At 43.2% G+C, this 15,250-nt stretch overlaps 1 protein-coding gene across 2 annotated transcripts in view; it reads left to right on the forward strand.

The window, feature by feature from the left end:
- Positions 1 to 15,250, forward strand: part of LOC111157246 (dedicator of cytokinesis 11) — a 189,506-nt gene that overhangs the window by 149,274 nt on the left and 24,982 nt on the right. For both annotated transcript variants that reach the window (XM_022518519.1, XM_022518520.1), the window contains 3 exons: positions 1,355 to 1,570; positions 1,656 to 1,713; positions 11,741 to 11,847. In XM_022518519.1, coding sequence (XP_022374227.1) covers positions 1,355 to 1,570; positions 1,656 to 1,713; positions 11,741 to 11,847 — 381 coding nt within the window. The remainder of the gene's footprint in view (positions 1 to 1,354; positions 1,571 to 1,655; positions 1,714 to 11,740; positions 11,848 to 15,250) is intronic.

A 15,250-nucleotide genomic window follows, 5' to 3' on the forward strand; every position in this document is an offset into this window, starting at 1 on the left:
GGATTAGCATCTTTTTCAAAGTAAACAAGGTCCACTGTGGCTGACCTTGATAAGAACTCTTTGTCATGACTCATTTCTTAGTTTTATTCTCGTAGGGCTGTCACCACCAATAAAGTCATCAAGGTATGCCTTTACCCCAGTAAATGAAATTGCTACTGGGGTTTAAGAAGGAACTTTAATGTGAAACTAAGGATGTACTGTATGTTGGCTAATTGAATTTAAATAAAAGTTAAAAAAAAAAGAAGGAACCTTACTGCCATACTTACTATTTTTAAAGAGATTAAGAAAGCACTTTTAAGAACTGTTTCCTCCACATTTGGTTATATTCACCTTGGAAAGCTCCCTAACCCCTGTAACTTGTCCCTCACTCATCTTCTCTGAATCCTACCGATAATTGTGATCAGTCCACTGGTGTTAAGAGGAAGTGATAGTACTTTCTTAATAGTGGCCAGGATAAAGAGAAAACTAACTTAGGAGGTTTGGAGAACAAAACAACACTCCGAGAGAAGCTAGTAAATTCTTTAGAGAATGTCCTGTGATTCACAGCCTTTTAGTTGGAGAAGTGGAAATGTTTGCAGTATGGATTCTACCTGAGTGTATGTGGTAATCAGCGGACGGGATAGGTATGCTTGTCCATAAGGAAGAGTGGCTGAGATCACTAGCTCTGGGGCCAGGATGTCTGGGTGTCAGTCCTGTCCCTGCCACTTAACCAGCTGTGACACTTTGGCCAAACTATTTAACTGCGGTGTTCCTCCGTTTTCCTATTGGTTAAATGAATTACAACAGTACTTATTTCATAGGGTTGCTGGAAAAATAAAAGACGTAAGGCACTTAGACCGTTGCTTGATACATAGTAAGCTGTCCATTTTTAGTTACTCTTGTAACTAAAATTCCACGATAACGGCCAATAATTCCCATGGCCGTGGGATTTACGGAGGACTAACTAGAGTTCAGAGCCAGGTAGTCTGGCTCCAGAAGCCGTGCTTTTATGTATTGTGAGTATACTGCCATCAAGGGTAGAGCCTTTAAAAAGAATTAGTTTAAAGCTCTTCAGGGGCGCCTGGGTGGCTCAGTTGGTTAAGTGTCCGGCTCTTGATCTCAGCCCAGGTCTCGATCTCAGGGTCATGAGTTCAAGCCCTGTGTTGGGCTCTATCCTGTGCTTGGAGCCTACTTTAAAATAGAATAAAATGTAAAGTAAAATAAAATACTCTTTAGACATGTAATATACCAAGAACCAAATACCAAGAACTGTTCCAAGGAATATAAATCATGTTATTCCCAGGATTGGATGCCAAGGCTTAGAGCACACTAATAATGTTAATGAACATGTCTTTTTTGTTTGTTTTGAAATCAGGCAACTGCTTTTCCTGCAGAAGTCAAAGACTTGACCAAGAGAATCCGTACCGTTCTTATGGCCACTGCTCAAATGAAGGAGCATGAGAAAGATCCAGAAATGCTCATTGATCTCCAGTATAGCTTAGCCAAGTCCTATGCAAGCACCCCGGAGCTCAGGAAAACCTGGCTTGATAGCATGGCCAAGATTCACATAAAAAATGGAGATTTTTCAGAGGTGAGGACCTAAGACTTTGTCCTGAGCACAGTCCTGCAAAAGCCCTGGAACGCAGGCTGACTGTTCTTTTTTTGTCCTCTTTCAGGCAGCAATGTGTTATGTCCACGTGGCCGCTTTGGTTGCAGAGTTTCTTCATCGAAAAAGTAAGATATTTCTGTTCTCAGACACAGTGGAGGATTTCTACTAGCGTGCGAGTTTTCATGCTTGTAGCTTGTGACTAGGAATGTCATGTCATTGAGCTCTGAAAACTATGTTCACTGTTAGCCCCATTCCGTGTTAAACAGAAGTTGTTATAAAAGAAAACTGGACTGTTCATTTTGCCTTCCATTAAGAGCACAAGAATAAGTTCAATAGTACAGGGCCAGGCCTGCTTCCCAATGTTTATTTTTCCAAGATTGTCTCCCTGGAAGACTGCCACCAATTAAATTCTTCTCAGGGCTCATGAGAAGCTCTGGTTAATAGAGATAATCTGTTTTCCGCTCATCTGTCTCAGATTCACCAAAACCTGCCACAGATGATATCTCTGTAGCTACCTCAGTGTACCAGTACTTTGGTATTAGAAGGGGGTCAGCACATCAGCAAGATGGCCCAATAAGATGTACCTTGTTTGTATACACCCCCCCCCCCAACAATGTGGCATCTGTCCATGGACAAAAGTGCCTCTGGGAGCTGCGGAATCCAGCAGTGTGTGTCAAGGGACCTGGGGAGGAATCTCACCCACCCGAGCTTTAGGCAGCAAGCAGACGAACCTTGGTCCCCTAGTGGGCCCCAGCCCCTCCCAGCTGCGGTCTGAGAGCCCCTGGAGAACGCTGCCTTAGACAATCGTCCACAGATGAGAGAGGATGGTCCTTGGTGCATGTCCAGGGGTCCAGCTGAGAAGTTCTGGCATGCCTTTGGAGCTAAACAGATACAAGTTCAGATGCCTTGGGGAGGCTAAGAGGAACAGTTTGACTTGACTCACATCCCACCTTCCTTAAGGTGGCTTGGTTCAGTGCCAAGAGAGACCTCCTTGCATATGATTTCTTCGGTGGGAAAAAGTGAGAGCCTATGAGTGGGCACCTGGCTTCCCCAGCAGTACAGGACCCGCCAAAGAGGCCCATTTCTCTCTTGCCCTGCCGGAGTCCTGGCTCATGAGCCGCATGACTGGGGGTAGGGAGAGGGAGGGAGTGTGCAGGTAGGATTCCTAGATGGCTTTTAAAAGACAGGAATCCTACTGGCTGCATTGCAGGCTCTATCTAGAAGCCCGCCAGCAAGGCACGAGGGACACTTAGCTCATGGATTCTCCCCCCGCCATCACCCCGTCTAGCCCACAGATACTCTCCACGCCTTGCACATCTAAAGCACACACTCCTTTATCCTCTAGCTGGGTCCCTGGGCTTTCCCCTGATAGGTGGTGAGAGCCAGCTTTCACAGATGACCAGAAAGCCATCCAGAATCTGTGGGCCCCTTGGGGACCATGGACTTGAGCTTCAGCACCAGCCTTGAGAGAGCAAAAGGGAGCTGTTAGCACCCGGTCTGGTGTGTCGCATGAGGGAGAGAAGGCATACAAGCTTCAGAAATCTGCCACAAAGGGGAGCAAGGAGTGTGAAACAAGGCTATCCATAGGAAGTCGGGGAAAGCCCCATGGAAGTTAATTCTCTCCCAGAGTCAGCCAGTAAAGGTGGTTGGAGATGACTGCTACTTCAGATGCAAGACTTGAGAGAACAGGAAAAACAAAGGAAACATGACACCAACAAAGGATCCCAACAATCTTCCAGTAACCCGTGCCAAAGACTTGGAGCTCTGCAGTTTACCTCCTCAAGAATCCAAAATAGCCGTGTTAAGGAAGCTTAATGAGCTACAATAAAACCGAAAGACAACTCAATAATGTCAAGAAAACCATACGAGAACAAAACAAGAAGTTAAATAGAAATTTCAAAGGAAATACAAATTCTGGCATTGAAGAATACAACGAATGAAGTGAAAAATGCAACAGAGAGCATTGCCGGCAGAATGGATCAAGCAGAAGAACTAATCTGTGAAATAGAAACCAGGACCTTCAATGGGGCGCACGGGTGGCTCAGCTGGTTAAGCATCTGACTCTTGGAGTAGGCTCTGGTCATGATCTCGGGTGCTGTGCTCAGTGGGTTGTTTGCTTGAGATTCTCTCTCCTTCTGCCTCTGCCCCTCCACCCTAAAATAAATAAATAGGTCTTTGAAAAAAACAAGAGAAGAAGAAGAAGCCAGGACCTTTACAATGATCTCATCAGAGAAGAACAAAGGACAAAAGAATGAGAAAGAGTGAAGAAGCTTATGTGGGTGATCTTGGGGACAGCATCAGAGGAAACAATCTGTGAATTCTTAGAGTCCGAGAAGGAGACAGAAAGCTTTTATTTCAAGAAATATTGGCCGAGAACATCCCAAGTCTAGGGAGAGATTTAGACACCCATGTTCACGAGGTTCATAGATCCCCAAAAAAACTCAACTTAAAGAGAGCTTCTCTAAAGACGTGTTTATAGTAAAACTGTCAAAAGACAAGGAATCCATGGGGCATCTGGGTGGCTCAGTCGGTTAAGCGTCTGCCTTCTGCTCAGGTCACAATCCCGGGGTCCTGGGATCGAGCCCCGCATTGGGCTCCCTGCTTGGCGGGAAGCCTGCTTCTCCCTCTCCCACTCACCTGCTTGTGTTCCCTCTCTCACTGTCTCTTGCTGTCTCTCGCTGTGTGTCAAATAAATAAATAAATAAATAAATAAATCTTTTTTTTTTTTTAAGACAAGTAATCCTAACACAGCAAGAGAAAGTAAGTTTGTAACTTACAAGGGAACCCCCCTAAGTCTATCAGTGGATTTTGCAGCAGAACCTTACAGGCAAGGGAGAGCGGGGTGATCCACTCAGAGCACTGAAAGAATAAAACTGCCAATCAAGAGTACTCTTTCCAGCAAAGTTGTCCTTCAGAAATGAAGGACGGATGAAGCTATTCCCAGGCACACAAAAGCTGAACAAGTTCATCGGTGCTAGACCTGCCTTGCAAGAAGTGCTTAAATGAAAAGATACTAATTAGTGACGTGAAAATGTATGAAACGGGTCCGTATGAATGGGTAAAGATGTGGCACATATACACAATAGAATGTTATTCAGCCACAAGAAGAAGGAAATCCTGCCAATTCGGGTAATACGAATGGACCTTGAAGGTGCTCTGCTAAGTGGAATGAGTCAGAAAGAGAAGGACAAACACCGTATGATCTTACTTTCACGTAGCATCTAAAAAGTTGAATTCACAGAAGCAGAGAGTGAAATGGTAGTTGCCAGGGGCTGGGGGGGTGGGTGGGGAAAACGGGAAGATGTTGGTCAGAGGGTAGAAACTTTCAGGTATAAGATGAATACATTCTGGAGATCTAATGCACAGCACAGTGATCGTAGTTAAAGAAACTGTATTATATACTTGATAGTTGCTGGGAGAGTGGATCTTAAATATTCTCATCTCCCCCCAAATGGTAAGTACATGTGGAGTTAACACCGCTGTGGTAATCGTTTCGCAGTATACACGTGTGAAATCAACACACACACCTTAAACTTACACAGTGTAAGGTATCAATTATGGCAGTAGAGCTGGAGGGGAGGTCGGGAGCGGGGCGGGCAAAACAGAAAGGGAGTCAGTGGTCCTGAAGGGCTTCGGGATCCAGCAGGTCTAATTTGAGACTCTGCCTGAAAGCTTCCCTTTCCAGAAACGATATTGCTGGCTACTACTGTAGAAACTACTCGAGCTAGGTTTTAAAAATTGACCAGGTATGGATATTGCAAAGAAACCTTCCGCTATCTATCATAATGGCCAAGCTACTTCCTCTAAGGCAGTTGAATGAGTAACATGAGGGTAAAATGAAACCATCTTGTGGGAGTCCTGTCACTCTGCCTTGGTCTATGAGAACACAGCCATGTTTATTTTGTTTTTTAACTCCAAGATTCCTACAGTTAACTACATGGCTTTCATTTTACATCTAAGGCTCAGTGTTCGATTGCCTCATATAATACCACCCATGTGGGGAGAACCTCTTTCTTTCTTTTTAAGATTTTATTTATTTGTCAGGGAGAGACGGAGAGCATGAGCAGGAGAAGGGGCAGAGAGAGAAGCAGATTCCCGCTGAGCAAAGAGCCCGAGTTGGGGCTTGATCCCAGGACCCTGGGATCATGACCTGAGCCAAAGGCAGACGCTTACCCGACTGAGCCACCCAGACGTCCCGGGAGAACCTCTCTCTAAAATGAGTCTTCCCAAGCATGGTGTCATAACTGAAATGGAGATTCATTTTACTTACATTTTAAATGAACCCTTTCTGTTTGATACCAAAATATTTTTTTAACAATCCATGTGTTTGAAATTGGCATACTCTGGTTTTCTCCTTTTTTAGTACATAGGTGGTTTTAAAATGGAAAAATCTTACTTATCAAAAGAAGGCCCCGTTTGAGGGTTTGTTTTTTTTCCTACATCCCTGGTCTGCCCATGAAATTACAGCCAAAATAAATACTGAACTTGTACACCTGTAATTCCAAGTAAACTGGTAGGAGAACTCTATACACACTAATGCATTCTTAGGTGTGTTTTTCAGATAAGTGAGGTTAATATTACCTCCTCTTTTTATTAGAGAAATCACAATAAGAGTTTTATGTCTACTGAAAATGGTTAGAAATATTAAAATATTTCCCTAGAATTTGTTTCCACAAGTCCAAAGACCCTACAATCAAGCAGAAATCAAGGATTATTCCTCTCCATTATCAGTCCTTAATCTTTAACACTATAAGACTGGACAAAATAGTAAGTAAAAAAAAATAGAAATATTGCTGTGGTTTTTTTGAACATTGGCTTGAGGCAGCTAGCCTGAACACCAAATCGTGTGGCACGTTTCAGTAAGTGTAAATGGTGCTTAAAAACATTTTTTTTTATTTGAGTATAGTTGACACACAATGTCAGACTAGTTTAAGGTGTACAGCGTAGTGATTTAATCCTCTGCGTTATGGTATGGTCACGAGTCCCATCTGTCCCCATACGATGCCATTACAATACCCTTGGCTATATTCCCCACGCTGTGCCTTTTATTCCTGTGACTTATTCATTCCATAACTGGGAGCCTGTATCTCCCATGCCCCTTCACCCATTTTTGCCCATCCCCCATTTAAATATTTACTTCATAATCCCTTCGAGGTTTTTTTGGTTTACCCTTCCTAGAACTCAAGGGGCCCCTCTCCAAGTAGGGAAAAATGTTTAGCATTTTAAAGAAAACATAATGTTAAATTGAGGAGTTTACATTCTTATTTATTTACAGCTGCCATCTATTTTTAGACTTGGAAAATCCTACTTGTTAAACTAGCAAAGCTTATTCCAAAATGGGGACAGAGTAGTAAAATCCTCAGGGCTCCCCCTTACCCTTGGCTCTGGTCATTCCAATGATCCAGAACACCCTCTTTTGGTGATTAGCTGATTGAACTATGCTAGTTACAGCAATGTGGACTGCTAAAACACATTGTGAAAACACAATAGCAATGTGGACTGCTAAAACACATGTGAAAACACAACTTAGAAACTTAATCCATTAACCTGTTACCTGGTCTGAGAACTTCAGGATCTAGATAAGAGCTGGGTATTTACTGGGCAAATAAAAGCACAGTTGAGTGCAGAACTAAAAAAAAAAAAGTTTTATTAACACTTAAAGACAGACTTAGTTCAAAAATATAGTTGAGCAATTCTACAACCTTTGGTTTTTTACTGTTAAGTGTCCTTTGATAATAAAAACAAAAGGGAAGAAGAGTTAGAATGTATTTTAAATCTTTGACACACCCGGGTGCCTGGGTGGCTCAGTTGGTTAATCATCTGCCTTTGGCTTGGGTCCTGATCTCAGGGTTCTGGGATCGAGTCCCTCATCGGGTCCCTGCTCGGGGGGGAATCTGCTTCTCCTTCCCCTGCTCCCCCTGCTTGTGCTCTCTCTCTGCCAAATAAATAAATAAAGTCTTTTTAAAAATAACAAATCTTTGAAATATTGATTGTAAAAATTTTGTTTTCTCCTTCTATGCCATTTCTCTTGAAGTCATTATAAAGCACTTCTAATCAAGATGAAATGAAATGCTACTGACCAGCTCACATATTGGCGACAGATGTTCTCCTGTTTAGAGTTTTTAAGGAAAAAAAAAAAAAACCTAATTTGTCCCATTGGGTGGTTTCCTAAGCAAGCAAATGCTTGGCCCCTTCCCCCCTGGGGCTGACACCAGAAGACCAGCAATGGCCATTTCTAGATCCTTTTTTTGTGTGTTTCAGGCCTGAACCAGAAGGGAAAGGGGAAGGAGATGTGCGTTCCTCCCTGTCACACCCACCCCACTTCTCTCAGTCAGCCAAAGCTCTTGCTGTTCCTACCAGAGAGACCTTAAGGATTATCGTTCTCTTCCTTTTACCTAAGTTACCTCTAAGTGGTGATGATTACTGGGTGTCAGTTACTCTCACCCCCACGGATATAAAAGAAAACCAGGTCTAAATGTCCCCATTTCTGTTTTATCTGAGAACCCCCAACTATTCTAGATCTCCTTCTTTTAAGCTAGACCTCATGTACCTCTCCCTCTTCTCTTCCTGAGGGCAGGCACAACTGTTCTCCCCCCGACCCCGTGGGTGGGAGGGGGGCGGGGGAGATAAGAGTCAAGTCTCTGCATTCTTCCACCACCACTTGGCATCCAAGGTTCGACAAAGCTGCCGTCCTAGAGGGCTCCCCCAACAACCCAGAAAAAGGAATTTCCTTTCCCATAGAATCTGTTCTTTTCATTCCTTATAAGGTAATGTTGCTCCCTTTCTCAAGTCTTCCTACCCTGAATCTGGTAGCTTAAGTCCTGTAGGCTTTTTATTTCCTGATTCCTTGCCAATCACAGCCTTTCCCCTCTTTTGCCCTCCTTTCAGGACTTTCAACCTCTTACCCTTCTGACCAGCAGTCTTCCTTTATCAAGGGTTCGACTGCTTCCCCATCCTCCAAACTCCTCCCCACTTTTTTTTACCGCCACCCCCACCCCGATCACTTGTGCTCAGGGTGGTGGTCTGTCCCTGGGCAGTCTGCATCTTGCTTTCCCTGGGACAACAGTCAGGAATAGAGCAGCGATAGCTGTGAAGGGCAAGGTCAGGAACCCAGGTCGTATGCCCGGGAAGATCCATAGCGGACTCTGGAAAATCACCTTCTGCAGTGCTACACGGAGCTGCGTGAGGTTCCTGAAGTACGCGCCTCCCTCTGTTGGGGTGTAGACACGGGTCACTTCTAGATTCAGCAACTCGCTTCATCTGAAAATCTTTCCAGTATTTTAAAGACCTTCACAACCAAAAGGGTCCTCTGATCACTGGACAGTTTGGTGGGTGCCAATAACTTAAGGAAACAAGGGGATATCGTCTCCTCTGGGTAGAGTTACGTCAGGCATAGGAGTCAAGCTAAACACACTTAGTGTGATAGTGAACTCGGAGGCTAGCAATCCATAACAGCCGTCTTGTCACCAGATGCGGCAGACCACGAGCTGACAGGTCAACTCCCACTTCGGAAAGTGGGTGTTGACCTGTCAGTTTCTGAGGGAAAAAAAACCAACCCATAATTTGCCCTCCTCCTACTTACAACTTATACCGGGAGACTCTCTCCCATGATGCTTTAGCCTCATCAGATCTCTGGTATAGGAGCGTGCCTCCTTTTGTCCTCCCCTAAATCACAGCATTCTAGAAGAATCCTAGATTTGGGAATCCCTTAATAAATTTTAGATCAGACAGGAGTTTTTTCCCTGCCTACGAACCTAGCGGCCAGAGGCCTTCAGGGACTGATGCTTTTTTCTCTGTCAAGGACTACACTGTATCGCTTTGCTCAATTTTGGGGGCCCTCTTCCATCCCGCCTGGCTCTTGACTTCACCGAGGTGCTCAAACGGAACATTTTCTCCTCAATTTCAAAACGTTCTCCGGATGCACTACCCGAAGAATGGCTGAATCAGACCTGTTACTGGTCCCCAGCAAGATAAGGGGTATTAACCTGAATGTAAATCAGCTATGTGACTGAGCATAGTTAATTCAGGGGACATTTTCCCCCCCGTAGACTTTGTCGAAGAAGGAAATGATGCATTGATTCATGTTCTGGTGCAGGTTCCTTATCTTGTTGTGGTCCAGCGCTTTGAATAGAACACTCTAGAAGTCTATGACGGATCATTTTAGGCACGCTTATCTTTAGAAACGAAATGTGTCATGCCCTATCTTAAGTGTCTTTTATTACCTAATTTCTTTGAAAAAAAAAATGGCCCTAAAGTCCATTGGGTCCAAGTAAATTTCATTGTCATTTCCTTCCCTCTCAGAAATCCACTGATTGTGGATGTGTTTCTCCATTCTTGAAAAAGGACTTCAGAATAACCCCATCTTTCCTCACCCAAACCCCGTTTATCTGTCTGTCTGTCTGTCTCTCTCTCTCAGAAGCGTGGTGCTTCCTTGATAACTCATGCTCCAGCAAGCATCTTCCCAGGCAGCGTATGTCTAGTTAGCTTTCATGTAGACAAGAGGAGTTGGCAAAATCCAAGCCCCGATACGTGACCTTTTTTTTTTTAACCAAAATTCTGAGAAATCTCCTAAATATAAAGTCCGACTCTCTTAAATCTTCCTTCTGTTTTCCCCAACCTCTAACCTTGGGGAGCTTTCCCGGGCTTCCGCCATGAGTAGATCATGCTTTCTAAGCATCACTATCCCAGAGGTTCTAGAACGATAGATTGCCAACAATTTTTATTCTCTCGCGACCAGCCAATTTTCACCCACTAGCAGATTCTTTTATAAGGAGGCTGGATTTTCTGTAACTCTTAAATTCCAGCCCACCTACGGAAGGGTAAATAAAGACAGCCACTACAGGAGTTGTTGGGACATGTTCCCCTGTCCAGAATGTGGCTGGCACCCATGTGGCCTGCCCTCTGTATCTACACTCTTCACTTGACAGGAACCACTTGGTCCACAGTCCTACAGCAGCTGTCCTCAGCTTGAGCTCACTTGCTGCTTCTCCGGGGTCCAGCTATAGCTTCATTCACTGTACCAGCTGGCAACAATTGTCCTATCTTGGAAAAACCCATTTATTTATTGGTAGCTTTGCATTCAGCACTCCTTACATGCTAGGTTCTGTTCTAAACCCTTTGCGTTTCCTTTAATTCTCACGAAGTCGCTGTTATCTCTGTGTTACAGCTGATGAAACTTTTTACAGTTCTAGGGAGATGAGCAGGGCTTGAGTCACACAATTAGTGCTAGACCTGAAGCTACCGGACTCTGAAAGCTCTGATTCTCCCAGGGTCTGCCCCTTTTCTCCAAGGATGATGCTTTAGCCCTGTTATATGTTTTCTCTTTCTGCCTCTCTTACAAGTCCTGGGCTAGGCTTCCCCCAATGACCCACTTCCTTTCCCAATTCTACAGTGAGATCGGGAGCTAGAAATGGTTACAAAAATCCATTCTCTGGTTACCTGAAAAGTACATGGCCTCCTTGATTAGGTGACAAGCCAGAAACATACAGACAGGATCAAAGTGTTAGATGACACTCGGGAAACAGGGACTCTACTGGCCCTTGAAGATGAGGCAGAGTCCCAGAAGGAAACATACTTGTTGGTAACCTGAGCTTGCTTTTGGGGGGAAAAGACTGGTAAAATGTGTAGTAGATGGGAACCATTTGTAAAATTGTTTACAGACTGAAAATCGAGCTTAGGACTTTGATCGGTACGAAAATATCCACATTCGTTTTTAAAGGTAACCAGTCCCTGTAAGGCTGTTATTTACAAAATGCTTTTTTTTTTCCCCATGGATGGGACTGGAGGAGATTATGCTGAATGAAATAAGTCAAGCAGAGAAAGTCAATTATCATATGGTTTCACTTACTTGTGGAACATAAGGAATAACATGGAGGACATTAGGAGAAGGAAAGGAAAAGTGAATTGGGGGAAATTGGAGGGGGAGACGAACCATGAGAGACTGTGGACTCTGAGAAACTGAGAAACAAACTGAGGGTTTTGGAGGGGGGAGGGATGGCTGAGCCTGGTGGTGGATATTAAGGAGGGCACATATTGCATGGAGCACTGGGTATGGTATATAAGCAATGAATCTTGGAACACTGAAAAAAATAAAATAAAAAAAAACGCTTTTTAAAAAAAATAAATTCCTTTCACTGCTTTCTATTCATACAGAATTATTCCCTAATGGATGTTCAGCCTTCAAGAAAATTACTCCCAATATAGATGAAGAAGGAGCCATGAAAGAAGATGCTGGAATGATGGATGTCCATTATAGTGAAGTAAGATTCCAGGGCCTGCAATGCCAGTTATAGGAATTTAACTTCTTGAAATTTATATTAAAAAATTATTACAGCTAACTTAATTTGGAAGGGAACTAAGGACTGATGAACTGTAAACATGAAACCTTCCCAGGGCCAAGATGTCCCTATTTGGAATATGGAGCCGTGACTCTGGAACGGATCCTATCGTCTGGCTTCAGAGAGGCGATATTTATCATCTTCAAACTGCCATCCCAGTAACCAGATCAGGGTCAACATACTTTGGAAAAACCTCCTTTAAAAAAATATAGCTCACAATGTAGCCGCTCAGCAGAGTATGCCAAAGAGTCTGTTTAAACATGGAAAATTTCGCTGTAAATTTCATATGGCTACCAAACGGCTTCAGTTGTCAGTCAACAAACATTTATTGGCTTATGAGCAAGGCCCTGGACCTGGTGATGTAGGTGCTATAAAATAATCAGCCAGGGCCAAACCCTCACTGACCTCCAGTGCCTACCTGAATGGCTAATCCACCTACACAGAATGGGGGTGGGGTGGGGAGCAGGACCGTGCCATTTGAATGATACACACAGTGTGTTCCATGTAAAGTCAAAGGTGAGAGAGGTGCCTTTGAGCTGAGGTAGAACAGTGAGCTGTGATTAGAGAAGGGTGAAGAAAGAGGACACCACGAAAGTGGTCTAACAGAGAGGAGACTAGCAGGGACAAAAGCTACAAGGTGGGAAGGTATAAGGCTTTGGGGCAGTAGAATGGATCCTTTTGGCTAAACCCAGTTGGGTTCACATAGAGAAGAGAAGTAGTTGAGGTAAGATTTTTGAGAAACTGGGTGTTTGGGCTTTATTCAGGAGAATGTTGAATTGCTCTCAGACAATGAGGACAGTATGATGGCGGGATGAAAGCAAAGAAATGGAGAGGGTAGTTTTGGCAGTGGGAGACGTATTGAAGATAGAGGCTAGAGAGAGGGCTGCCCAGGAGTCTAGATGTGAGGCAGTCAGGGCCGAAACCCACCTGCTGACTGAGTCAGGAAGCACTGTGAAGAAAGGAGGAAGGCCTGCTGGGAGAAGAACAGGAAGGGGAAGAGTCAAAGGTAGCTCTGAGCTTTTGGGTTTGGATATTCCAGAAAAACTACAGGTGGATGATTTTCCAGGGAAGATGATGAATTCCATCTTTGATGTATGTTGAATTTGGAGTAGGAGTGTTATCACGACGGAAGTAACCATCAGGCTTCTAGGAGTTTAGAACCAAATCTGAGGAGAGAGATCAGGGTCAGAGAGCCACATCTGGAAGTCATCTGTTGAGAACCAAAGCAGAGTGAGTATGGGAGGTAACAGAGCCAGTGAAAACCAGAGAACCAAAGACTGAAACACAAAGAAGTTTGCAAAGAGTGGGAAGATGAAAAAATGAACAAAACCAGAAATTTAAGGGGTTATAGTCCTATAGAAATACATTTTTGAGAGTTGTATTAAGAAACATCAGCAATCAGATTGAAGTGACAGAGATATACTTTATTATACTGAATGAATTGTTTTGTTTTGTTTTATTTTTAATACAAGACAATCTCAGTTAGCTGTAGTTCATGTAGCTAAAATGATATGTTTAGAAGCTTTAACTATTCCTATATGGGTCTCTTGCCTCATCAGTAACATAGGGACAATACCATCCTGGTCAATTCAAAATAAATGTAAAGCTCTCTATAGCTCATTAGGCACTACGGAAGTGTCAGGCTTCATGGCTGATATACTTGACAGTGATGTTACACTTTACTCCAGAACCTAGAAGGGTAGATATTTACAACATGTTTGCTAAGTCAGTTATAACAGATACTCTAGAAACTTTCATTTTAATTCCAGCTCAGTGCTTGACTGTGAAGCCTTGGGGAAGTTAATTCACACTTTTGGGGGGCGGGCGGGTCTTAGCTAGACTTAAATGATTTCCAAGAGACCTCCAGTTCTTATGGGCTGACAGTGGAAGAACTCAGGGGAGTTATGGAAGATAAATGGTTGAGCCCAACTGAAGTTACATTCTTGTCTTCCAAATAACAGCTACAGCTTATTCGTAAAAATAGCCTTGAGCCTGAGTCAGATACCTTCAAGGAGAACGGCAACATTTCCTGTTAGTCAAGAACTATAATCTGTTTTCTATGTAAACATATTTGCTGGAACGCTCGTGTGTTCTCAGTAATAATTTATACATTTTATTTGATGTATACAGATAGAATCATGTTCAGAAAAGCCTTTGTATGTTTCAGCTTATGGAAGAAGGCTTCCTCCTCATGCTCGAGCCAAAGGAAAAATAACTGACACTGATTTATGAGCTTTACTGAAATGTAAAGTACAAATGGTTGTCTATTTAGTGCCTGTATTTACATACGTGAAAAACCAATAATAATGAAATTTAATTTGTTTCTAAAACTGCATGTCTGACCTTTGATTTGGAATAGTTTTTTTTAAGATTTTATTATTTGTCAGGAAGAGAGAGAGAGAGAACACAAGAGTGGCAGAGGGAGAGGGAGAAGCGGGCTCCTTGCTTAGCAAGGAGCCCAATGTGGGACTTGATCCCAGGGCTCTGGGATCTTGACTTGAGCTGAAGGCAGATTCTTAACCATCTGAGCCACCCAGGCATCCCGTGATTTGCAGTAGTTTTTTTGTTTGTTTGTTTTTGTTTTTGTTTTCTTTTAAGATTTTATTTATTTATCTGACAGAGAGAGAGACCACAAGCAGGCAGAGAGGCAGGCAGAGAGAGGGGGGAAGCACGCTCCCCACCGAGCAGAGAGCCTGACATGGGGCCCGATCCCAGGACCCCAAGACCATGACCCGAGCCGAAGGCAGAGGCCCAACCCCCCAAGCCACCCAGGTGCCCCTGCAGTAGTTTTTAAGGATGTAATTGGCACATTCCTAAGCAAACAGTTTGATGAATTTTGATAGTTGTATATATCCATGTGACTTATCAGCAGAAACAAAAAATAGAACATATCCATTCTTGCATAAAGTTCTCTTACGCCCATCTCCAGTCAGTCTCCCCTCCCTACCACCTAATTTCTATCACCATAGATTAATTTTGCCCATATCAGTGTCATAAAAATGGAATTATTCATTCCATTCAATAAATACCCCTCTGCATCTGGCTTCTTTTGCTTAATCTGATGTTTTTGAGATACATCGATGTTGCTAAGTATATCAAAAGTTCTTTTTCATTACTACATAATATTCCATTGTATTGATAACTGATTTTTTTTTCCTGAACCCATTCTCCTGTTGATGAATTTTGGCTTGTTTCTATTTCGGGGCTGTTATATGAAGAAGTCTGCTCTAAACATTCTTAATCTATGACCTTTCGTGAACTTATACTTTCATTATTCTTGGGTAAATACCTAGGAGTAAAATTGCTGGATCCTAGGGAAATTGTG

Source organism: Enhydra lutris, unplaced genomic scaffold, assembly GCF_002288905.1.
Source record: "Enhydra lutris kenyoni isolate GAN:26980312 unplaced genomic scaffold, ASM228890v2 scaffoldscaffold53, whole genome shotgun sequence".
Lineage (NCBI taxonomy): Eukaryota > Metazoa > Chordata > Mammalia > Carnivora > Mustelidae > Enhydra > Enhydra lutris.